Source organism: Leptopilina boulardi, unplaced genomic scaffold (genome assembly GCF_019393585.1).
Source record: "Leptopilina boulardi isolate dan_hultmark-lab unplaced genomic scaffold, ZJU_Lbou_2.1 LbouV2_325, whole genome shotgun sequence".
Classification (NCBI taxonomy): Eukaryota; Metazoa; Arthropoda; class Insecta; order Hymenoptera; family Figitidae; genus Leptopilina; species Leptopilina boulardi.
The window spans coordinates 1,814,090-1,841,770 of record NW_026137891.1 but is presented as its reverse complement, the minus strand read 5'-3'; the positions used below and the strand labels follow the sequence as shown (position 1 = coordinate 1,841,770).

The following is a 27,681-nucleotide window of genomic DNA, read 5'->3' as shown; positions in this document are numbered from 1 at the left end:
GCGGTAACGATTCCGGTTACGTTTCTATTCTGCTTTGGCCTTAAGCAACCGTTACTATGAGAGCAGTTAGATACTATAGCAACAGATACTATGGCAACAGTTACTATAAAAATCAATACCTTAGCAACCGGTACCTAAGCAACCGTTACTATGGCAACAGTTATAGTTACTATGGCCTCAGTTGATTTCTATGGCTACAGTTACTATGGCCTCAGTTGGTTTCTGTGGCAACGGTTACTATGACCACAGTTGGTTTCTACGGCAACGGTTACTATAACAACAGTTGGTTTCTATGGCAACAGTTAGTTACTATGGCTACAGTTGGTTTCTACAGCAACAGTTACTATGGCCTCAGTTGATTTCTATGGCAACAGTTAGTTTCTATGGCTACAGTTACTATGGCCTCAGTTTATTTCTATGGCTCCAGTTACTATCACAGAAAATTAAAAGGTATTAAAATAATAAGCGTTGCAGCTTATTTTAATGCCTTTTAATTTTCTGTGATGGCAACAGTAGGTTACTAGGGTAACAGTTGGTTTTTATGGCAACAGTTGGTGTCTACGGCAACTGTTACTATGGCAACAGTTAGTTACTGTGATAACAGTTGGTTTCTATGGCAACAGTTAGTTACTATGGCTACAGTTGGATTCTATGGCAACGGTTACTATGACAACAGTTGGTTTGTATGGCAACAGTTAGTTACTATGGCTACAGTTGGCTTCTATAGCAGCAGTTACTATTGCCTCAGTTGATTTCTATGGCAACAGTTGGTTTCTATGGCTACAGTTACTATGACAACAGTTGGTTTCTATGGCCTCAGTTAGTTTCTATGGCAACAGTTGGTTTCTATGACAACTGTTACTATGGCCTCAGTTAGTTTCTATGGCAACAGTTAGTTTCTATATCAACAGTTAGTTACTATGGTAACAGTTGGTTTCTGTGGCAACAGTTACTATGGCAACAGTTGGTTTCTATGGCAACAGTTGGTTTCTATGGCAACTGTTACTATGGCAACAGTTGGTTTCTATGGCAACGGTTACTATAACAACAGTTGGTTTCTATGGCAACAGTTACTATGGCCTCAGTTAGTTTCTATGGCAACAGTTGGTTTCTATAGCAACAGTTATTTACTATGGTAACAGTTGGTTTCTATGGCAACAGTTACTATGGCAGTTACTTATTAATTATATTGTTATTATTTTTATCATAAATTTTGTTATCATATTTATATATATATTTGTCTCTTATCTCTTTAAAATATATAATGAATTTCAACTCAGCATCTTCAACTGTAACATGATTTTTAATAACTTTTTCTCTCATTTTGTTTGAAATATTAATTTTGGTTTTTTGGTTAAATATAAATATTCCTATGAGAGTTTATGAAATTTTTCTGCTTTTTTTTTTATTCGACTAAAAAGCGTCAAGCTTCTAGAAAAGAGCCTTTTATTAGAACACTACACGATTTACATATACGAGAGTTTGCTTTGATAAAAATATCAAGTAAACTTTTTCTTTTTTTTTTTTTTTTTTTTTAATGAAAATGTATACAGTTTGCACCGTTTATGCTATACAAGTTTTTGTTTTTAATATACTTTTTCCATAAATGTTTTTTTTAAGACCACCAAATATTTTTTATGTAAAACCCTCTTCTGTTTTGTTTTTAAAAGCTGGATTTGCATTTTTTTTTTTATACAAGCTTCTATTTATATTCACATTTTCTCATTAAGTATTCTATAAATATCATGTTGAATTTAAATTGGTTTATTTCAAAATAAATTGTATAGTAAATTTAATAGAAATATTTTTTGTGAATATTTGTTAAATATAAATTTTGAATGAAATTTGTTTTTTTTTTTCGTTGAAAAATAGGGAGCATCAATTTTGGGTGCCGCGGTATCTGGCGCCACTAGAGGTCAATCATTTGGCAAAGATCGCTCGTTGATTTTATTGGTGATCGATGATCAAAACACAGACTGGAGTAAATATTTCCGGGGACGAAGACTTCATGGCGACTATGAAATTCGTGTTGAACAAGCCGAATTCCGTGAGCTCTCACTCACTGCAAACGAACAGGGTACCACCGTCTCCATGGCTGTCTTCCGAAACGGGACCAAGGTTATCCGGTATGTTATTTTTATTGGTCTCACTTAGCATAAATCAAAAAACACATATCCATTTTTCTACCATGTCATATATATATAAAAAAACTAGTGTTTCAAGTCGAAAAAAAAAGAAAAAATATCAATAAATATTGAATTCAAAATTTTGAAACTTGTGCATACAGAAAAGCCAAAATCGTTTATTTAAGAAAAAATAAATTATTCATCGAATTTCCACACGCAGAAAAAAGATATGTTTGAACCAAATGTACCATTTTTTTATATTTACCCAATTTTTTGGTTAGTTCAAACAAAATTTGTCTAAAAATAAATATTTATTTGATCCAAATAACTGTTTGGTTTATTTTAATAAATTTTTTTGAACAAAGAAAAAATTTGATTGAGCTAAATAAACGTTTGGTTTATGCAACCAAATGTTTAGTTAACTGTATATCAATTGTTGATTTAATCAAAATTTGGTTGCTACAAACGAAGTTTTTTCTGAGTGCATATAGTAATTTTTTTGATTTAATAGAATTTCATTAGACACAATTTTCATTGAGCCGAATTTTATTTGAATTATTATTTTGCAGAATTTTCATTAAACCGATTTTCTATATTAGAGAATTTTTATATAACCAAACATTCATTTGACCGAAATTGCAAATGGCCGAAAAAACAATTGGCAGAAAGATTTCGGCGCGATTTTTAAAAGTAACCAATCACAATTTCCAGGATAATTTTTGATTGGTTACTTTTAAAAATCGCGCCGAAATCTTTCTGCCAACTGTTTATTCGGCCATTTGCAATTTCGGACAAATTCTACCTATAATAAAAATTCATTAAAATTGCTATTATATTGAATAAAAATTGAAGCAAATAAAAATTCTATCAAGTTAATTTTCAATTATATAAAAATTCTCTAATATTGAAAATCGATTTTAGTGAAAATTGTGAAAAATAATAATTCGAAAAAATAAAATTCGGCTCAATGAAAATTATTCATGCGTCCCATTTTTTTTTTTATGTACCTAATTTTTATTTAAAAATTTATTTTTGAAAAACGTAAATATAGTCGACACCTTTATGTAAAGCACTGCCATAACTCGTACAACAATCTTCTCATTTTCATCATTTTATCTTGTCCCTCTTATATTCTCCAGTCGGTTTCTTTGAATTACCATCCCGCACTTTTTTTCTCCTACGGGGCACTTAATCTTCTCTTAACTGCCGACCTTCTTGTTAAACTCAACTCCAAAGAAGACCATAAACCCGCGCCGTATATGTTCAAATTACCTTTTTCCATTTTTCTATATTCCTTTTTTTTTGTTTACCTTTAATACAATTTACGGAGGAAGTTTTCCAAAAAAAAATTCACACAAATTTTAGTCAAGAAATTTTTTGACTGTTTCTTATATTCATGTGAAATAAAATTTAAATTAAAGCACAGAAAATTTTTGTGGTCGAATCTAGGTAAACACACAGCATCCATTGAATCACGAATGTTTATTTCCGAATCTAGGTTACACTTGCCAGAACAATTTTCCTTAAAATAACGCTGCTCCTCTATATGATATGAGAATGAATAAATTTAATCTATAATTGAACTCGCATATATATATTTTGAATTAATGCAATTTTTTTTTTTTAAATTGATTTTTTAATCTGGAATTTTAATAGAATGAAAATGTGAATAAAAAATTTATATTATATTGGAGCAAGAAATTTTGTTCCGGTTTAAACAATATATATGTACGCGTTTGAATTGCGTTTAAAGCAAGAACATAACATGGAGATGAAAAGGATAAAAGTCATGAATATTGAGAGTAATCGTGATAAATCTAGCATAAGAGAGTACATAGCGTATGTATGTATATATATAAAAGCATTCATCTTTATCTTGCTTTTTAATAAATTCATCAAAAAGAAAATTTCCATATTTTTCCTGCAGTTCATTGACCCGAATAAATCAAATCATTTTTATATATTATATATATATATAAAAAAAAATAAAATTTATTTATTTATTAGAAAATTCGAAAAAAATAACGCAAATAAAAAAAGTATTTTAATTTTAGAATATTTGTTAATGAAATGTATTTTTTTTTTTAACAGGTCGTTTAAACCAGACTTTGTTTTGATTCGTCAAAATTTGCGTGATGCTAATGAGGATCATAAAAATTTGTTACTTGGTCTAATGTACGGCGGAATTCCAAGTGTTAACAATTTAACAGCAATTTACAACTTCCAGGTAAATTAAAAAAAAAAACAATTCATTTTTTTTAAATTTTTATTTATTGGCAATTTTGTTTTAACATAAATAAATTTATTACTTTAATTATTTTTAATTATTAATTAATATAATTTATATGATACTTTTAAATTAGTGTAATTAATAATTATGTAATAATAGTAAAAATAATATATATATTTTTTTTAATATTGATAAGAAAATTAATTTTCGAATTTAGGACAAACCATGGGTATTTGGTCATCTATTGGGACTACAAAGACGATTGGGAAAGGAAAGTTTTCCTTTAATTGAACAAACATTCTATCCAAATCATCGAGAAATGGTGAGTCAATAATCCAAATACTCTTCTTAATTATTCATACAATTTCTATAAGATTGTTTTTCATCCCATAAACATTGATTATTGTCATCCATTCGACAAATTCCATGTCGTAATTGACAATCAAATGATTTTGGATTACTTTCCCATATGCATGTCGTTTTATTCAATTCCTGATAAACTGATTCCATCTGATCAAGCGGCGTATATAATATCTTTAAAAAGAAAAAAAAAATTTTTTTTTTTTTTTGATCTATTTTTGACAAAAAAAAAATTTTTTGTGAAAAAATTTAATTCTTTTTTTTTCCACTTAACTTACACTGCATTCGCAATTTTCTTTATAGCGTTTATCAAAACCACTGTATTGATCATTTGTAATTTTTTTCGATTGTATCACTGCATCACAAATTGTTACAATAGGTTTTCCATTTTCAAAATGACCACTTACGAAATATTTCTTATTCAATTCAAAACGTACACCACAATTCATAATTGATGCTGGAGTATAAATTTTATTTCCTAATAGATTCTTCCAATTTTTCAAATACTATAACAGAATTATTTTTTATATTAATATTTTCCGATAAAGGAGAAATCTTGACAAAAAAGAAATTAAAAAACAAAATTAATAAAACGTTTTTAAAATATTTTTTTAAATTAATTTTTTTAAAACTTAATTTTATTAATTAATTCAGTAATATTTAATTATAAAATTATTTTACTTACTTTAAAAACTTTTTTTACATTAACCTTGTAAATTAAGTAATTTTCGTAATCTTCTTCTATTACCTCGTTGACTTTAATTACAACAACTGAAAAACATAAATAAGAAAAAATAGAAACGAAAAGAAATATTTTTTTTTGATTCGTTTTATAAATTATATATTTATACATGAAAGTGTTAAACAACAAAAATTTAATTAATAATTACAAATGAAAATAATTTTTTTTTTTATATTAAATTTAATTAAAAATTGTATTTATTACCAAAATCAGAACGACAATAGTCATATTGAGGATGGGTTATTAAGCAATTACAAATTGCTTCGATTTTTTGCACTGACAATAAAAATAGTGCAATCAGGAAAATTTGTATGCAAAAAAATTGCCAATGCATCTAGAAAAATTTATTTTATTATTTATATTTTCTTACCATTTTTTATTGGAATTTTTTTATTAATTTAAAAATTTTTTAAATTAATTTTGAAAAAAATAAAAATCAATGACAATAATTATTAATTTACAGAAAACAAACCTTTAAAAAAGAATCAAAAATTAATTTCAATGCAAACAAAAAACTAACTTTAGATTTGAACACTGACAATTGTTGATGATTTCTAACATTAAATTTTTTGCACGGATTTGTCATAAAATGTGATATTGAGGTGTAATTTCATTTTATCAGTATATAGAGAAACAAATTTTATTTCATAGAACAAAATTTTTAACTTCTATATTTATTTAACAAAAAAAAAAAATTATTTTAAAAAATTAATCACTTGATTAATAATAACGATTCTTAGTAATTTATTTTTACAAATTCATTCTTTTAAATCTGATTTGAATTCTCATTTAATTTTTAATTAATTTCTAAAGTAGTTGTGTCAAAATGTAGAATTTTCTTTTTAATTTCTTTTTTAAATTATAAGTAAAACGTTGACAATAATCAAGTTGTAATAAAAAATTTTAATACTAAAAATAAAAATATTACAAAGATTGATTTTTCATTTCTATACTGGCAGAAATATTATTCATAACTTCTTTAAAATTTAAATATGAGAAATGAAAATTAATTTAAGAAAAAATTTAATTGAATATATTATATATATTAATTTAATTAATTAATTATTTCAATTATTTAAATTCTAGTTTTTATTATTAATTACGATTATTATATGAAATATAAACTATTGAAGAATTTGTATGTTTTAATAAACTTGAGTTATCGACAAGAGAATAATTACTAATTAAATTGATGTTAACTAAGTTTCATAATAGATTACGAAGGTTTCCCTGCCTCAGGGTGGAACTTGTAAATTGAAATTACACCTCGAATACATAAAGATCGATTAATAATCGATTATAAGTTGATGGTGATTGAACAATTTGATTAAATTCAAGTTCATTGTCCTTTAATTAATTGTCGCTCTGTGCAAATTAATTTGAATTATACATATACTTATATATTATAATTTTTGATTATCGATTCAAATTTATTCCAGCCTCAATAATCTAATTAATAATTAAATTAAATTAAAATTATGTAATGAGAAAAATAAATCAAAATAAATTAAATTAAACATCAAATAAAAATAAGAATAATTAATAAATTAATAAAATGAAATAAAAAATAAAATACGAATAATTAATAAATTAATAAAATGAAATAAAAAATAAAATACGAATAATAATAAAATTGAATAAGATAAAATAAAAATAAATTTCAGGAAACAATTTTGGGGATATTTTTTTATAATTTAAAAATCAAAGAATGTAAAGTCACCGAAAAGTATATAAATAAAAGTTTGAAGATTACTCGTGATGCTTATGAAAAAAAAAAAAAAAAAAATTATAAAACTGAATTGTCAAAGTTGAAGTTTCTATTGTGAATGTTGAAAAGAGAATTTGAAAAGAATGCCAGAAATACACACACGAATGCGAATGTTATATATGACGTAAATTGACTTTTCATAAAGGTGCGCCTACTTGCCTTACGAATAGATTTTCAAAAAAGAATCGTAAGCTAAAGAAATAAACATATACATAAAAAAAATTGCTATTTTCATATATTTTCATTTAATCTAGTTCACATATACAAAGATTGAATTTTGTTTAGTCTGTTACAAGTAGATATTATATATATATAATAATTCACTCCTGATACAATAAATTAATCACCAATTTTAAATAATATCCATATATATAATTAATACTAATAATAATAATATTCTACCGATTTTCGTCGTTCTCCAATTTTTTTTTTTTTACTCACTCTAAAAAAATATTTTCTTCAAACGAAAACGACTTTTCCACAGTTTTGTATTTTTAAGAAAAATCCGAGAAAAATATTCTTCTTTTAAACAAATCAATGAAATAGTCGTCTTTTTGAAATTTTAATATTTGAATGTATAAATAAATTATATACAGGCAAATATTTATAATATATTATTTGACATGACATACTACATAAATTTTTATGTACATAATTTTTTTTAAATAATATATTATATATATTTACACAATGTTAAAACTAACAAGTTTCATTAAATACTGAACATCGACGTTCGATTGCCATATTTCTTTTTTTTTACACCAGTAAATTTATCATTTTCGAAAAATTGAGCCTTAACTTTTTTTTTTATTTATTTTATAATAATTAAATTTTTTAGGAAAATTTGTATTTTTTAATTATTACTATATAAAAAAATATTTTCGCGAAAGATAAATTGGTAAAAGAATCGTTTTTTTTTTTTGGTGACATATTTACTGGTATAAAAATTGACGAAAGCACAATTTTTATTTTTGTACTATACAAGGTTCGAAGCTCAATCTTATAATAAACGAACGTCTTCCCACGAAATCAGATTTCCCCATGAAATTGGAGACCATATATATATATATATATAAGTGGGCAACGCATAATCTACCCACGAATTACAAGAATCAACTTTGAATTATGAATCCCCCTTCAAACTTCAATTGCGAAAAGTATTGTAAATCGATTTCTCCATATAAATTTCAAAAAAAAAAAAAAAAACTTTTCACATAATAGAGTCATAAATTTTTCTTTAATAAGGAAAAATGAGAAAAGAAAACATAAAGAAAGTAAAGTTATTAAAATAAGAGATATAAATCAAAAAAATGAAACTATTTTATGTTTAAAAATACCTGACTAATTAAATAATAATTTTATAATAAAAAAATTGAAAAATCGAAAAAATATATATTTTTTTTCTTCAAAATAAGAAAGAAGCTAAAATTGAAATTTTTTTCATTATTAAATTGTAAAATACAATGTTTCTTATCGTAGAATAATTTAGCCAGTACATAATAATAATAATTTTTATTATTATTATTCGTGGTAAAGTTATAAAATTCTCGATAAAAATACCAAATAAAATCATCACGATAATCGTCTTCGCATCTTCATATATTCCGTTTTTCTTATAGACTCGCGCAATGATTCTATTTCCATGAAATCGCGACTAATAAGAAAGATGCAAAGAACCATCGGAGAAAATTATAAATACAAAAAAGAGATGTAAATTAAATGCAAAAAAAAAAATATTTCCAATCTTTTTTTTTACTGCACATAAAATAATTCCATTTTTTTTATATTTAGAAAAAGTTGACGAATAATTAAGAGTGAAATGAAAATGAATTTTACATTAAAAAGAGGGAATTCAAAAGAGTACGCGCGCGTGTAATTGCTATATATATATATATATATATATGAAAATGAAATGACTGAAACGATTGTATAAATTGCAAAAACGAGGATTTCCAACTCGTGTGAATCATACACATACACACATGCCAACTTCCTATGATCTGCGCTGTTCTCGATTACGTTTATGCTCTTTAATGCATGTTTTATAAGATGTCGATGGAAACCATGAACATCCATCTTGACCCTTTAAACAAACTCCATATAATTCCTGACACATTAATGGTCCCGGTTCACTTTCCCATAGGCATTTTTTTCCATTTGCTTTCTCCAATACTGAACCTTTTCGATTAAATGACGTGTAGGCAATCTAACACATAAAAAAAAGACTTGTTTTAAACATATTCCCATCTTGCATAAAAAAAAACATTACAAAATTATTTAAATATATTTTAAATTAGTTAAAATACGTTTAAACCTGTTTTAACTTATTTAAAACAGGTTTGGAATCATTCAAAACATGTTTGAATAGGTTAAAACACATTCAAAACCAGTTTGATCAAGTTTGAACTTATTTAAAAAAAATATTTTAAATGTTTTAGTTTATTTAAACTTATTCAAAACCTATTTAAACATGTTTTTACTTATTCAGAACATGTTTTAATATATTCAAAACGTATTTAATCAGGTTTGAATTTATGTAAAACATATTTAAACATTTTTAAACTTATTTAAAAAATGTTTTAACTTATTCAGAACATGTTTAAACATATTCAAAACATATTTAAAAGTATTTAAACACATTTAAATGAATATAAATATATTTAAACGTATTTAAATATGTATAAACTTATTCAAAACATATTTAAAAGTATTTAAACATATTTAAATGAATATTTAATATATTTAAACATATATAAACTTATTCAAAACATATTTAAACTTGTTCTAACTTATTCAGAATATGTTTAAAATATATTTAAATTGTGTTTAATCAGGTTTGAACTTATTAAAAACATATTTCAAGATATTTCAACATATTTAAACATGTTAAAACATATTTATAACATATTTAAACATGTTAAAACATATTTATAACATATTTAAACATGTTAAAACATATTTATAACATATTTAAACATGTTAAAACATATTTATAACATATTTAAACATGTTTTTAATTATTCAGAACATGTTTAAACATATTCAAAACATGTTTAATGAGGTTTGAATGTATTAAAAACATATTTAAACATATTTAAATATATTTATAACATGTTTTAACTTATTCAGAACATGGTTAAACATATTTAAAACATATTTAAAAGTATTTAAACACATTTAAATGAATATAAATATATTTAAACGTATTTAAACATATATAAACTTATTCAAAACATATTTAAACTTGTTCTAACTTATTCAGAACATATTTAAAATATATTTAAATTGTGTTTAATCAGGTTTGAATTTATTAAAAACATATTTCAAGATATTTAAACATATTTAAACATGTTCAAACTTATTCAAAACATATTTAAACACGTTTTTAATTATTCAAAACATGTTTAAATATATTAAAACGTGTTTAATCAGGTTTGAATTTATTAAAAACATATTTAAACATATTTAATCATATTTAAACATATATAAACTCTTTTAAAACATATTTAAACATGTTTTACTTATTCAGAACATGTTAAGATATTTTCAAAACGTGTTCAATAAGGTTTAAACTTATTAAAAACATATTTAAACATATTTAAACATATTTAATTATATTTAAACATATTTAAACATATATAAATTTATTTAAAACATATTTAAACATGTTTTACTTATTCAGAACATGTTAAGATATTTTCAAAACGTGTTCAATAAGGTTTAAACTTATTAAAAACATATTTAAAGATATTTAAAGATATTTAAAGTTATTTAAACATATTTAAAGATATTTAAACATATTTAAAGATATTTAAACATATTGTAACATGTTTAAACTTATTTTAAACATATTTAAATATGTTTTTCATTATTCAGAACATGCTTAAATATTTTCAAAACATGTTAAACATGTTTAAACTTATTCAAAACATATTAAAACATGTTTTTATATATTCAAAACCTATTTTAACATGTTTTTACTTATTCAGAACACTTTTAAATATATACGAAATGTGTTCAATCAGGTTTGAACTTATTTAAAACATATTTAAACGTGTTAAATTTTTTTTTCAAAAACCATTTGGATTAGTTTGAAATATATTTGGATAAGTTTTACATAGGTTTTGAAAAAATAAAAATTTTTTCCTTCTACACTTACTTCGCATTGACAACCGAGTTTATAGAGTTGTCTAAGACCCTTTCGTTGACGTTTTGTCGTATTTTCCCATAGTATTACCATACCACAAAGATTTATAAATGGTTTTCCACGTTCTAAACTACCACCTACGACATAATTCTTGTTTAATTCAAGATAAACACCACACGCCGCACTTGATGATGGTGTATAAATTTCATCTTCTAATACGAGATTCGTATCTTTTGAATTCTATAACAGAATAGAATTTTTTTTTGTCATATCAGCAAAAATCTTTAAATAAATCCAAAGAGAAATTAATAATAGAAATTATAAAAATAGAATATCAATAATTAATAATAAATAATAAAAATAATAAACTAATTTCTCTCTTTTTATATTTTTTAATTAATTTAAAGAAAATTTTAATTTATTTATATTTAGTAAATTTAGATAATTTTACTCACTTTAAACACTCTCTTTATTTTAACCCTGTAAAGTGTTGGATCTGAATTATTCCCCTGTACTACCTCCTTGACTTTAATCACAGCAACTACATAAAAAAAATGTCTATTAAATTAATTGTGTATTAATTAATTAAAAATCAAAAAAAGAAAATTATTTACCAAAATCAGAAGTGCAAAATTTAGATTGAATATGACCTGGTGCACATGAGCAAGCTTCTGTTTTTTTTACTGTTAATAAAAGCAGTGTAACCAGTAAAATGTGTATGCAAAGAAATTGCCACCGCATCTGTAACAAAAATATTTTTATTTCTCTAAAATTTATTTCAAACTGTTCTTTTTTTTAATTTTTATCCTTTTTTTCGAATTTGCTCTTTACTTAAAATTTGAATCTACAATAAATTAAGTACAATTAAATTTATATATTTATATAAATTATATTCATATTTAATAAAATAAGTATCGAATAAAGTAAAAATTTTTTTTTTATTTTTTGCTACAATATAATTTAAAATTAATTTCAAAATAAAAATTGCCAATTTTTATAATATAAATCTTCAACTAAAAAACAAGCAAAAAAAAATGTGGACGGAAAAAAATTAACTTTAGATGAAAATACAATCATAATTTCATTTTATGAGGACACAATATAAATATGTGTCTATGTTTATATATAGATATATAAATGTGAAATCATAAAATGTTACAGCACTGAATATTAAAAACCAAAAAACCAACCAAAGTATGTATATAGGAGAAACGAAATCGAAAAAATTTGAATCATTATTCCTCATAAAACTTTTTAACATCTCTTATGATGCTCAACATTTTTTTTTTTTTTTTTTTTATTATATATGTGTGCATGTATATGCTTTATATGAAACTTGAAAATTCCGATAAATTATATTCAGCTCGTAAAAGTCCCTTTCATTATAATTTTATAGATAATTTATTTGACAATTTAAATAAATAACGATTCTCAATATTTAATTCATAAAAAATATATATTTGAAAATAATATTCATTATTCAACAAGCGAAAAAAATTAATACACTTGAAATAAATCACACAATAAAAAATAACAAATACAATAAATAACAATTAAATAAAAAGAAATAAAAAATATTAAAAATTTAAAAAAATCAAACCACACCATTAATAAAAAAACAAATACCTACAATAAGTAAATAATTAAATAGAAAGAAATAAAAAATATTTAAAATAAAATTTAATAAAAAATTAAACCACAAAATAATAAAAAAAAACAAATAAAAAATATTTAAAATAAAATTAAAAAAAAATTAAACCACAAAATAATAAAAAAAACAAATACAAATAAATAACAGATAAATAAAAAAAATAAAATAAAATTTAAAAAAAAAAATTGTTAAGAGTTCCAAGTAAACAGAAAAATTGTAAAAATAAATATTTATCGAATGCCCAAATATCGTTAAAAATCACTGGGGGGGAAAAAAAAGGAGAAAATGTTTTAATCGAGTGATGGATAAAAAAAAGGTCATGGCAAAAATGGATTTGAATAACAAACTATATTCGAAACGTGTCATTTGTTCTCACATTGCTTTTGGGGTTTCGTCGTCGCGTTAGAGATTTATGATTAATAAACTTTTCAGTTATTGCGTGACAATTCAAAAAACAATTAAAGCTTACTCGATTTTCGCGAAATTCAATTTCAATTAAATTAACTACATGGTTTATGGTAATAATAATAATAATAATAATTTATTAGTTCTTTTGGAAGCTGTGTGATGAATTAATGAAAAATATAAAAATAATTTTTTTTTTTGTAAGAAAATCGCAATAATGGCACGCGCGATTAATTTGCTTGTGACTATTAATAATATAAATTGTAAATATATATAGAGATATTTAATGTCGACAAAAGAACAAGCATTGTGAGAGCCGGTCATCAAGATCTTGCTTTTTGATATGTATCTTTACATTTTACAACATATATATATATACATGGAGGCACGCGACACTCCTGACAACCTACACGTACTCTGGAAAAATTACACCTACTCATTATTTTATTGTCGTTATTTCCTTCTTGAATAATTAAACATGAATTTCATATATAGTTGAAAATTTCAAGAATTTGTCCTAATTCTCGAATTTTATTTGCCGAATTCCTTTTTAAATGAGAGATTAATTGTTTTTTTACTTTTTTGTTTTTTTCTTTTTTTTTTACATCCAGAGAAATATTTTATTGTCGTTTATTTGGAATAAATAAAATTGAAGCAAATAAAAATATATAATTTTTTATATTTTTCGGACAAATAAAATTTCATTTAGCGAAAATAAAATTTTCATTTAACTCAAATAAACGCAAAATAAAAGAATATGGAAATTTTTTTTTCAAAAACTTCAAAATAATTTGAGGAAAATTTTTTGTTTTATAAAAATTTACAATTACAATTAACATTTTTATTATTATTATTATTATTATTATTATTATTTCTTTGTGTAAATTATTTATTTATTTGTAGTACAAATAAGCTTACAAAAAAATTATCCTAATTTATATTCGTCTTTTACACATGAATAGTGACGTTTAAATATATTGGAAGTGCATTATTTTATTTTTTTTACTTCATTTTTCCGTTTTTTTTGCGTTTTACATTAATTCAAGTTTATTTTTTTTTTATTTCTTTACGTAAATTTTTAAAATTTATTTTCGTTTTTTATCGCGCACGCTATACACGAATGAAATGTAAATATTGGATTGCATATTTTATTTTTACATTATTTTCGATTGGCTTCAAATTATTCTTCTTTTTTTTTACTATTATTGTTATTTTATTTCCTTATGCGTAAATTATCTAATTTATTTTCATCTTTTAGTCAAAGAGAATGACGTTTTAGATATATATATATATATAATATTGAAGTGTGTGTAAATAATTCCACGCACTATGACGCACCTATATATATATATATAATGGCAAATGATAAAAAACACTCCTTGCAAATCTTTTATTCAGATTTGCGATTGTGAATCATGTGCAAAGATTTTAGATTCACTTTGAGTCTTCTGCTATTTGAATCTGATCATCGGGAGAGAAAAAATTTTATATACAATATTTTATTATTGCGAGAAAATCATGAAAGATAAAATAAAATTTAAAAAAAAAAAAGTGGAACAAAAATTATTGAGCAGGAAAAATTCAATTTTATCGATATTTTTTTATTTTTCATTGCTTTTTTTTTTGAATTGTGAATGGATTTTTTTAATTCATAATAAAAAAAAAATATTGTTTTTATTTAAATAAAAAAAATTATATTTTGAATTCAGTTAAAAAAAGTATATATATTTTGAATTAATTTGAAAAAATTACAGTATACTTTTTTTTTACATTAATCAAATAAATATTTATATTAATATAATTTAATGACTTAGTGAGGAATAATTTTTTTTTTTATGAAAAAAAGCAATCGGATATTGCAATGTCATGAATTCATAAAATATACGATTCGATAAATAAAGGTGAAAGTAGAAAGTACTCCAACTTACTGAAGGTCTTTTAAATTTATATCCCAGATATTCAAAAATTATCACTATATACCTAAATTGATTAAAAAAAAAAAATTCATTAATTAATTTTTACGCCAATTTCATTAAAATTCAATTTTCAAGAAATTAACACAAAAATTCCTTTTATTTTTAAAATAGATTTATTTTTAAATTTTTTATAATAAAATAAATTTTATATTAATTGCAATAAATTAACTATACTTAATTAATTATTATTAATTAATAAATAAATATTATTAATCAATAAATAATTATTATTAATTAATAACTAATTAATAACTAATTATTATTATTAATAAATAAATTTAAAAAATGTTTCAATTTTATTGAAACGATTATTTAGCTTTGAAAAAAAAATAACGAAACTATAAAATTTTCTTTGGAAATAAATTTGAGATTTCTTTATCATTTTTAAGCCCGTATTTGCAACTATAAAGAAAATTTTTTTTAAAAAAATGTAAATAATAATCGTGCAAACTTGTAATTTGTTGAGAAAATGGGAAAAAAAAAATTTCCTTTCAATGTTTATAAGAGGCAAAAGGGTTCGTTATTCACTGTGAATCGACGGTAAATTGCAGCCTAGACGGAAATTGAAATAAAAATTAAAAACTTTAATATCAAGTATTCCTCGGCACGTAGAAACAGTTAACGCTCCCTCTTATAATGTATATAGTGTTTACTAAGCAATATTTGCTCGGTTTATAATAATAATTATTATTCTCATTGAAATGATTCTTTTTTATTATTCTTTATTATTTTATTATATTTTTTATTATATTTTTTATTATTGCTATTCATTACTTATTTATTTTTATTTATATTTATTAATTTTTTATTTATTATTTATTTATTTATTTGGAACATAAAAAACATTTTATTATTTTAATAAAAAAAATATTTAGACAAAAAAACTTTTAATTTGAAAAAAATATTTAGACAAAAAAAACTTTTAATTTGAAAAAAAAATTAAAAACGAGAATTAAATTAATTTTATTTTCAATTAAAAGTGAATTTGTTTGAAAACTTATATTGATCGAAACTTTCGATATTGAAATTTGATGTAAATTCAATATCAGCTCTCCTTCTTTTATAATAGATTATATATGCATCTTTTGAGATGAGTTTAAATTTAAAACGTCTCGTTTAATTAAATATTATTTGCTTTTTTTTCCGCCAATCTCTCACCTGCAAAAAAAAAAAAAAAAAATCCTGCTGAGAAGTCACTTTGCAATGAATCATTTATATTCGCGACCTTTAATCAATTCAACCCATGAATTTAAATCAAATTTAAAAAAAAAAAATATTGCATTCTTCTTCATAGGTATATATGAAAATATAATTTAAATAATCAAATTATTGAATTAATATTTTTGTAAATAAATATTTTTTGATAAAACTATTTTTACAAATAAATATTTTTGTAAATAAATATTTTTACAAATAAATATTATTGTAAATAAACATTTTTACAAATAAATATTTTAAAAAACAAATTTTTTTTAAAAGTAAAAAAAAAATTAAGATACAAAACAAATTGAGGATCCAATAATCGCAAAAATATTAGGGGGGAAAAAAATGTGTTCCTACGAGTGGGTAGAGTCGAATATTCCTAAAACTGCAATTTAAAAGCAAAAGTATATTTACTAAAAACGAGATATTTCATTTGAAATGATGATGCACTTTATCTTTCACATATATTTTCAACAGAATTTCTTTTTTTTTTTTTTTGAAAGAAGTATTTTTCTGTCGAAAAGGAGAAAAAAAAGAAGTGTAAATAATGGTCAAGTAAATGAGTAAACAATGTGTGTTGGAAGCATAGAAAAATGATGAGCTAATGTTTTAACTAAAAACCATTGTTTTTTTTCGATTCATTCTAATTAGAAAGTTATTTTTGCAAAAAAAAAAAAGAAGACTATATTTTCTAAAAAGGACATTCACCTATAAATTTTCGTCAATTTTATAAACACTCTAAAATAACTTTCACAAACTAAACATCGTGTATATTCATCTATTATTAGAGCTGACAAATGCGCCTGGTACCTTGCAATAAAGAGCGCACCGTAAGGTATATACCTATATTACACGTGGCAGATTTCAAAGAGTTACTTTTCAAAGAGTCCAATTACTATACTTGGAATGTACATGTATCAGGCTTCGAATTTCCTTTCACTGAAAGAGCTTCTTCAATTAGAAAACAAAACAAAAGTTGAATGAACAAAAAAAAAAAAAAGAAAACGAATAATTTCTCACGTCAGTTCATTTTTTTTTTTTTTCATTTTATTCTCGTTACTGAATGATTCCTTTTAATTTATCATTGAGAGAATTTTAAGGAAAAAATTGTTTCTAATAATTTTTATTGATTCGATAAAATTTTAGGGGAAAAAAATTTTTTGATACGATAGCCGCAATCGTTAAAGGCACTTATATATAGTTGTGAATCGATTTTAGTAACATGGGTTCGATTCCTCCTACGGATACTATTTTTTTTATTTACCAAATATTTACCAAATCTTTACCAAATATTTACTAAATATTTACCAAATCTTTACCAAATATTTACTAAATATTTATTTTTAGATATACGTAATTTATAATTTTAAACTAGACTAAAAATTTTCAAAATTTCCAATGGGAATTAAGTAACGTAAATTATTTTCAAACTGATACAATTTTGTAATTTGTTTAAAATAAAAAAAAAATAAATAAATTTTTCAACGCACATTGATAAAAAATTTTAATGGAGTTTACTATATATAATATATGCTTATCATTATAAAATATATTTTGTATACAAAAGATAAAGTGCGACACTTGAATGAAATGTTCGTCTCATCTCAATGGGAATAAGTTCGCGAGTTTGTCTGCTGTCTCATTATCTTCATTTATATTTACATAATAGTTTTCAACTTAAAATTGCGATAAAAATACCAGTCAAGAAAGTTTATACACTATATATATTTATGCACATACTTTTTATGCAAATCAATGTTTTTAAAAGGGGTCAATCACTTTTTTAATGCAATTTTAAAAAAAAATTTCATCATTAAATAAATATTCAAAAAATTAATAATTAATTAAAAATTTATAAAAATAATGATAAACTAAAAATTAATAATAAATTTATAAATTAGTGGTAAACTAATAATTAATAAATAATTGATTAATAATTAATTAATATACGTACTAAGTTGACAGGCAAGAACTATGTAGATTAAATAATAAATAAATAATTAATATTAAATTAATAACAAATTGATAAATTAGTAGTTTACTATGAATTTATAAATTTCTTATTAATTTATTATTAATTATTAATTCATTATTAATTAATTATTAATAAATTAGTAGTATACTATGAATTTTTCAATTTATTATTAATTTATTATTAATTATTTATTAATTATTTATTTATTATTTATTAATTAACTATTGATAAATTATTATTAGTTTACTATGAATTTATAAATTTCTTATTAATTAACTATTACTTTATCAATTTGTTATTAATTTATTATTAATTATTAATTAATTATTAATTAATTATTGATAAATTAGTAGTTTACTATGAATTTTTCAATTTATTATTAATTATTTATTAATTATTTATTTATTATTTATTAATTAACTATTGATAAATTAATAGTAAACTAATAATTAATAATATATTAATAATAAATTGAAAAATTCATAGTAAACTACTAATTGATCAATAATTAGTTAATAATTAATTAATAATTAATAATAAATTAATAACAAATTGATAAAGTAATAGTTAATTAATAAGAAATTTATAAATTCATAGTAAACTAATAGATTATCAATAGTTAATTAATAAATAATAAATTAATAAGAAATTTATAAATTCATTGTAAACTAATAATTTATCAATAGTTAATTAATAAATAATAAATAAATAATTAATAAATAATTAATAAATAATTAATAATAAATTGAAAAATTCATAGTAATGTAATAATTAATTAATAATACATTAATAATTAATTAATGTAAAAAAAATAAATTTTTTTAAAAATTTGTTTAAAAAATGTTGTAGGGTAACTGTGGGTATTACTGTGCGTGATGGTATTACTGTCATTTTAAAAAAATTATTATTATATATAATTTATAAATATATTTTTTTTTCAAAATAATTACAAAATTTATTGTAAATCTTACTTAATGGAATAGTAAATAAAAATGTGCATTTCATCAATTGGTTATTTAATTATTTATATTTAAAATTGATTATGATTGAATTCCATGAAATTATCAAATATGGCTGCCGTGAACACTTATTCGAAAGCGTTAATATTTTCAATATTTTCAATAATATACACAATTCAGTGTTATTACTCAATTAAGTATGCTTCAATGTTTTAAAAAAATACTAATTTATCTTTATATTATTTATTTATAATTAATATTTCTTATAACTGTATTACCAGCAATAATTTCACTGCTTGTTGGCATTACTGTCATTTTTAAATACGTTTACTGCGCAACTCGCCGCAAAGGTAACCTAATCTTTTTGTTGACGTTTCTCTAACCTCCATTCTCATGGACAGCTTAATTAATTAATTAATTAGTTAATTAATTAATTACTTAATTAGTTAATTAATTAGATTAGTTAAGTAAAAAGAAAAATATGGATAGTGAAGAAAAGAAAAAAGAAAAACGAACGAAAAAGAAAAGAATTTCATATTCAAAAGAAACCTTAGCTCTCGCTCTCGAGGAACTTCGACACGGGAAAAAAGTTGCACAAGTTTCTCGGACATATGACATTCCCGGCTCAACACTTAGGGCAAAAAGATTAGGTCTGTATGCCGATAAAAACCCTGGTCCTTCGACTGTATTTACTGCAGATGAAGAAAAAGAGTTAGTGAATTGGATCATTCACTGTTGTGAAAAAGGATTTCCTGTATCTAAAAGTCAGCTGGTGGACAGTGTTCGACGAATTTGTGTTCAAACGAAGAAAAAAAATCCATTTACTGACAATATACCAGGTAGAGCTTGGTATGATGGGTTTTTGAAGCGTAATCCAGAAATTTCGACAAGAGTTACGGAAAAAGTTTGTTTGAATAGAGCAAAAGTTTCAGAGTATAGTTTGCGTCAATGGTTTGAAGAAATCTCGAAATATTTGGTTGAAAATAATCTCTTGTCATTAGAGCCAAATAGAATTTTTAACTGTGATGAAACAGGTAATAATAATAAATTTATAAGTACTTTTTTTTAAATTGTTTTATACTTTAATAAAAAAAATTGAATTTATCACTAGGAAAAGATTTAAATAATTAGTAATTTGCTTTGAGTAATATAAAAACACTTTTTACATTTTGATATTTAAACAATTTAAATACATATTAATTTACAGGACTTGCTTTAAATCCAATATCTTCATCGGTTCTCGCTCCAAAGGGTCAGAAAAACGTGTTCACTGTCGTAAACAATAATGAGAAAGAAAACATTACGACTCTAGTGACAGCCAATGCTGTTGGTAACCTTGCTCCGACATTTATTCTATTTACTGGGAATTCGCTACCAAATAATTGTGTTAAAATGGCGCCTGCCGATTATGCTTTTGGTTATTCAAAAACTGGGTGGATGTTATCTAAAAATTTCTACGAGTACATCGCAAATGTTTACGAACCGTGGTTAACAAAAAATAATATTCAACGTCCAGTAATTATGTTTATTGATGGTCACGCTTCGCATATCACGTTATACTTAAGTAAATTCTGTTCCGAAAAGCAAATAGTGCTAATCGCCTTGCACCCAAATGCCACGCACATAATGCAACCATTGGATGTTTCTCTATTTCGTACCTTGAAGGCCAATTGGAAGAAAAAAGTTGAAACATTTTGTCGAAATTCCTTTGCAGTCGGAATTCAAAAGTCTCAGTTTGCCCCTTTGCTAAAAGAAACTTTAGATTCAATGAATCTAGAAACCGTTTTACGAAACGGGTTCAAAAAAAGTGGATTATGTCCTTTCGATGTTGAGGCAATTGATTTCACTAAGGTCCTTAAACGAATTGGAGACTCAGATTCATTGTCAGAAGACAGTTCTCAGGTTTCGCAATGTAATTCCTCAACAGTTCAAGACTCCTTGGAAGTGTTTGAAAAATTTTTAAAGCAAGATCAAATAGAGGCATTTCGACTAAATGAAAGTCCAACTTGGAGAGGAAACGTAAAAGATGAGGAACTCTTTAACATATGGTACAAATTATCGTACCCATCAGGTGGTTTATCGAACACTCTTAATAATCAAAAGGTATATGGATAATAAATAAGTAATTTAAATGTTAATATTTATTTTCGTTACTTATTGCATATTCTTAAACTATTAAATTATTTTCAGAATGACTCAAGGTTGGACTTGCCCATGGACATTGTTTCTGATATAACTGAAATTATTGACACCACTCGGGGTCACAAGATGCTAAATGGAGTAAATGTTAAATCTACGATAAATTCAGATAATGTAAAAGCATATAATTAAATAATTCATTTCTTGTTTTGAAAACATTTTTATATTTACTTAGATTTTAAAAATTACGATTTCATATATCAATTTATAATATTTATAAGTTGATCAATATTTTTAATTCATATTTTATTAGATTGAAATAACACATTGATAAAATATTGAATTATTAACATTAATTGTTCTTACTAGCTTTTGTCATATAATTTAATATCATTTAAAGATATTTTTGAATTTAATATTTAAATTTACATTGAATTTATTGAATTGTAAAAAAAAATTATTAATAAAAAACCAGCTTTTTTGTATTGAAAATTGTAATGTATTTTTTGTTATAAAAAACGGCTGGTTACAATTAGATAATTGTTTTTAGGTAAAGTCAAGAAGCAATGCTGTCATTGAAAATGGATGTGTAATAATGGAATTAGAAGTAGATGTCAATCAAAATATTCCAAGCGATTCGATTTCTAACGGTACTGTCTTAGCATCTAATGATTTTACAAACAATGATTCGATTTCCGACGGTATTCTCTTAGCATCAAATGATTCTGCAGAGAATAAATCGATTTCCAACGATATTGTCTTATCAAAGGATTCTCCAGAGCTCGATGTACCACTTGATTTGACCAAAAACAAGTTAAAAGTTAATCCGCTTTGCGACATTACAAATTTTCATGAACAAAAACCGGTAATATCAGAAGAATCTGTGCATCAGAAGTTTTTGTTTTGGCCATCTGATAATTTATTAAAAAATGAAAATAAGAAAAGGATAAATAAAGTGCGTCATCCTTCAGTCGTCACCGGAAGTCAATGGCAAGAAATTGTGGACACAAAACAAACTGAGAAGCGAATTAAAATTGAGGCTGTAGAAACAAGAAAGAAAGCGAGAATAGAAAAAAAGGCGAAATCTAAATTAATAAAAGAAGAACTTCAAAAGAAAAGAGAGGAAAAAAAACAGCAAAAAGAAATGGAAAGCTTTGAAAAAGAAAAACAGAAGCTTTTGAAACAACAAGAAAAATTTGCAGCTATAACAGAGAAAAAAAAAGCTTTAGACGAAAAATTAGCCAAAGAGAAAGAAAGACGAGAAATAGAAAAACAGATTCGTGATTTGCAAGAAAGACAAGTAAATTTAAATCAAAATCTGTGATTAAAAGATTAAAGCTTATATATTTTTAATTAATGTCATAATGCTTTGTGATATTTACGATTAAGATTTATATCTAATATGGCATAATACTTTGTGATATCTGCCAAAAGTGTTCGAGACTCAAATTTTATTTATCAAACTTTTTTACTTAAGGATAATTATATGCTCATAAGTGTCATAATACTTTGTGATATCTTCGATTAACGTTTTTATCTATTTATATAATACTTTGTGATATCTACCAAAAGTATTTAAGACTCAAATTTTATTTATTCATTATAATAAAGTTTGTTACTTATTTATGTTTTATGTTTTGTCGTGGACGGTCACATATATGTAATATAAGTTGTCCAATTACTAAAATATATGTGCATATTGACATATTAAAAATATGTTACTTTCAATAAAGTTGTAATAATGGGAAAATTATTTATTTAAAAAATTTTAATTATTTATTCAATTTATTGACGTAGTAAACATAATTTAATAAATAAGATGTAGAATATGATGCTTGTTTAATAGTTAATAAAGCCATTTGGCCACAAAATTCTACATCTTATTTATTAAATAATTTGGCTTTTGAAAGAAGATTTTCTTTATAAATTATAAACATAATTTGACATAATAAAAAATAAATTTGTTTCAAATAAACTTTGAAACAAAATTTAGTTTGAATAAGCCCGCTATATTTCAACCAATGAGGTTAAATTCTTGTGACATGCGCAGCTCGACATGCAGCTCGATTTTAACAGTAATGCCAGCACAGTAATTGCCGTTTTGTTAGTAATTACCGCACAGAAATACCGACATTTTAACAGTAACACACGCATTTGCCATTATTTTTTAAATGGATGTTTTAAATAAAAAAAGTGCCAAACTAATCTCGAGTTTAATGATTAATTAAATTTAATAATTAAACTTTTATCTACAATTGGAATAACAACATTTGATTTATTTTTGAGGTTAAATTGAGCTTTGCAAAGTTAGCATATACAAAAAAAGCACAGTAATACCCACAGTTACCCTATATGAAAAAAATAATAAAAAATGAACAATTAAAAGAATAAAAGCGAAATAGTGCAATGTTAATAATGACACAGTAATTTGAAAAAATAAAATGAACAAGTTATTTTATGAATAAAATACACACGAGTGTATAAATTATCATTAAAGTTGATTCGACGCAATATATCAAACGTGTAAGACCCTGAGATCTACTTTATTCTTATGATCAAAATCCTAACGATGATTTTTCACATGTGTTTGTATATGTGGTTACTCCATCGTTTGTTGCGTTACATTGGAATGTGAGAAGCCCATAGGAATACTCAGGGTCAAGGTCAGAATTACGCAGATTCATATATATATATATATATATATTGCTTTAAAGTATACCCACTTGAAGAAAATCCCAACACAAATTAATTTTTTTTTACACATTCAAATGAAAGAATTTTTTTTTTCCCCGAAATTTATTATCCTTAACAATTTTTTTTAAAATAATTAATTTTTTTAAACAATTATATTTTTAAATAATTAATTTTTTTAAACAATTATATTTTAAATAATTAGATTTTGTTGTTGTTGTTTTTTTTAATTGAAGATGAAATTATTTTTGAATTGTTCCGAAAGTTTCATATATTATATTTGCATAATGAATCACCTTTAAAACTGAATTCAAGAAGCAGAAGATATATAATTATAAAATTATAATGATTACATCATGTCTCGAGGGAGAAATTTATAGTCGACCCCCCACAGCAAAGAATCAATTTTTTAATTAATTTACGATCAGAGATAAATAATTTTTTCAACAGAATTTTTTTATGTTAACAAATCTTATTTATTTATTATTATTATTATTATTTATTATTATTTTATTCCCTTATTTTTTTATATTTAAATTTTTTATTTTAAAATATTTTTCACTCGTTTACATAAATTATAAAAACAGTTTTTAAATAATTTTTCAGTACTTTTTAAAAAATAATTTTTCAAATATTAAAGTATATGATAGAAGTGTGCCGAAAGGCATAAATAAAAAAAAATAGAATAAATAAAATAAAATTCTTTTTAAAATAAATAATAATTATATTTACAAAGATTGTATAAACTCGTAAACAGAAGAGAATTATTATTAATATTGATGTTGAAATAAAAAAGGGGATATTGTTAATATTTCCTTGAAATTGAAATCTTTAATGAAACTTTTGCTAAAAAAAAGTCTAATTTCAACACAATAGAGTGTATATAGTTTGAAGTCATGAACGGAAATTATCACTTGTAAAAGATGAAGTCCCCCCCCTTCCATTTTTGCAATTTCCTTTATATATATATAGAAGTACCAGAATTTAATAATGTCCTGAAGAAAAATCAGGACCAAACTTTAGGAACAATTTTTTTTCATTACTATTTTCTTTTTTTTTTTAATTAAACACTTTGGCAATTCTATTAAAATTTAATTAAACTACTTTGAAAAAAAATGCATAATTTTTTTTTTAATCTATCATTTATCAACAAATTCTTTATTAAATTATAATAATTACCATATTATACATTATTTTAGTATTATTATTATTAATATTGTAATATTAATAATTAATAGATAAATTATTTTTTATAAATCTTAGAATTTTTTTATTTTTATTATTAATATTACTATTATTTTTTTTTAATGATTTTTATTATTATTACTATTTTTGTTATAATTACATATTAGGAAACAATAAAATTAAAATTAATATAAAATTCGGGATGATAAAAAAATTAAATAATACGGTTAATTTTTATTAAATAATTAATAGTTGTAAAAAAATATCAATAATTAAAATTGAGACATAAATACATAATTTTATGTAAAATATCGTTTAAAAAAACACTGACCTTTCTCAATGAAATCTCCCAATGGGAGTGAATGTATTATGAAAATCACTTATTATTTTTTTGGGAAAAAAATATCACAAACTCAGTGTCACAAGTTTTCACTATACAGATGGATAATTAAAAAAAAAAAAAAAATTGAAAATAATTGAAAGTGATTAAAAAACGAAAATGAAAATAAATCAGGTAGGAACGTCTAAGGCGCGAGTCAAAGCAAGACTGCCCCAGTTCCTTCGTAATACCGCTATTATATTCTGGACCACAATCTCTTATATACGCTCGTCAGCTTGCATCAGTAAATTCATATGTTAATATTGTTTTCATTTTTATTTTTTTTTTTTTTTTATATCGAAAAATTTCCTTTTTTCAATTTTATCAATTTCAACTTTTTCCTGTTATTTTTTTTTTTTTTTTTATTTCACAGGGGAGGGGAGATTTAAATTGAAAAATTAATTTTTTATTTTTCTCTGATTAGTTATAAATTTTTCTTGTTCGTTTAATAATTTTTTGTTTTGTTTATTTACTTTTTTTTATTTTATTTATGTTATTTTATCATTTTATTATTTTATTATTTTATCATTTTATTATTTATTATTTATCATTTTAGTGCTTTTTTTCTTTTTATCAAGTATTTATTCTATTTCAGATCATAATTTGCATATTAACATTTTTTTTTCCTCGATATTTATATATTTTTATCGAAAACAGGAAATTTAATCGTTTTTTCGTGTAGATAAATTTTTCCTCAATACACATGAAATTTTCTTTTATAATAATAATAATAATAATAATAATAATAATAATAATAATAATAATAATAATAATAATAATAATAATAATAAATAATTGCAGTAAAAAATAAATATATTTTTTCGATTACACTCACCTTGAGAAATTGATGAAATTTGTTTTTTTTTTTTTAAATATTAACTAATAAAACACGTGTATAAATCATTGCGACACAAATAACTGAAAACAATTAATTTTGTTAACACATTTTTTTTCTAATCCATTTTTTGTCACTTTTTTTAAAAAAATATTTATTTAAAAAAGATTTTTTTATTTTTACTTTTTCAAGTTTGATATTTTTGTTTTTAACTGTTTATTTAATTATTTATTCATTAAAAATTAATTAATTAATTAATTAATATAAATTAAGTCGACTATTTTTTGGGAAATATCAATAAAAAAAAAATATTTTTATTATCTAAATTATTTTTAGATAAGATTTTTTCTGAAAAAATATTTTTTATTTATTTATTATAAAAAATTAAATGAAAAGCACTAAGCACTAACCACTAAGTGAAACTAGTGATTAACTAATAATTTCTGATTTCAATTTCAAACACCAAAATATCAATAAATCATTATTAATCATAATTACTCGACTTACTACTATTAATCTACTTCTGACACTAACGAGAGGGAATTTCCTTCTTATCAAACTTGCTCAGTAATTATTCGATATATTTTATATTATTATATCTAATTTTACTTTATTTTTTATCAATTAACTTACTATTTCGTCCACTGTTTCTTCATTTAACTTTCTATATTTTGAACTTTATTTATAATTTTATTTTAATTTAATAATTTTTAATAATTTTATAATTTTTTAGTATAATATATTTTGTAAAATAATTTGTTTTTTTTATTATAATTATTTTTTATTTATTTATTTTATTATTATTATTATTTTTTTTATTATTATTTATTTATTATATTTTATTTTTTTATTATTATTTTTTTTATTATTATTTATTTTATTACTTTTTTTTATTGTTATTATTTATTTT

The 27,681-nt window shown here is 22.6% G+C and overlaps 4 protein-coding genes across 9 annotated transcripts in view; 2 read left to right on the top strand and 2 right to left on the bottom strand.

The window, feature by feature from the left end:
• Positions 1-27,681, top strand: part of LOC127284741 (synapsin) — a 56,342-nt gene that overhangs the window by 19,847 nt on the left and 8,814 nt on the right. For all 4 annotated transcript variants that reach the window (XM_051310375.1, XM_051310374.1, XM_051310376.1 and 1 more), the window contains 3 exons: positions 1,873-2,126; positions 4,218-4,353; positions 4,574-4,678. In XM_051310375.1, the coding sequence (XP_051166332.1) occupies positions 1,873-2,126; positions 4,218-4,353; positions 4,574-4,678 (495 nt within the window). The remainder of the gene's footprint in view (positions 1-1,872; positions 2,127-4,217; positions 4,354-4,573; positions 4,679-27,681) is intronic.
• Positions 4,695-6,059, bottom strand: LOC127284743 (metalloproteinase inhibitor 3-like). The gene is made up of 5 exons (XM_051310380.1): positions 5,931-6,059; positions 5,663-5,792; positions 5,402-5,487; positions 4,995-5,222; positions 4,695-4,890 (listed from the first exon to the last, which is right to left on the bottom strand). Exons 1-5 carry the CDS (start codon positions 6,042-6,044, stop codon positions 4,705-4,707), a joined length of 744 nt encoding a protein of 247 aa, XP_051166337.1. The 5' UTR covers positions 6,045-6,059; the 3' UTR covers positions 4,695-4,704.
• Positions 7,909-27,533, bottom strand: LOC127284745 (metalloproteinase inhibitor 3). 3 transcript variants are annotated; one of them, XM_051310383.1, is made up of 6 exons: positions 27,405-27,533; positions 26,772-26,854; positions 11,988-12,114; positions 11,829-11,914; positions 11,386-11,613; positions 7,909-9,432 (listed from the first exon to the last, which is right to left on the bottom strand). In XM_051310383.1, exons 3-6 carry the CDS (start codon positions 12,112-12,114, stop codon positions 9,220-9,222), a joined length of 654 nt encoding a protein of 217 aa, XP_051166340.1. In that variant the 5' UTR covers positions 26,772-26,854; positions 27,405-27,533; the 3' UTR covers positions 7,909-9,219. The 3 variants fall into 3 exon arrangements, with proteins under 3 accessions (XP_051166340.1, XP_051166341.1, XP_051166339.1); XM_051310384.1 differs by lacking the exon at positions 26,772-26,854 and having other exon boundaries at positions 27,405-27,437; XM_051310382.1 differs by lacking the exons at positions 26,772-26,854; positions 27,405-27,533 and adding an exon at positions 25,889-26,146.
• Positions 19,585-24,340, top strand: LOC127284737 (uncharacterized). Its single transcript, XM_051310368.1, has 4 exons — positions 19,585-20,576; positions 20,750-21,645; positions 21,733-21,855; positions 22,232-24,340. Exons 1-4 carry the CDS (start codon positions 20,024-20,026, stop codon positions 23,003-23,005), a joined length of 2,346 nt encoding a protein of 781 aa, XP_051166325.1. The 5' UTR covers positions 19,585-20,023; the 3' UTR covers positions 23,006-24,340.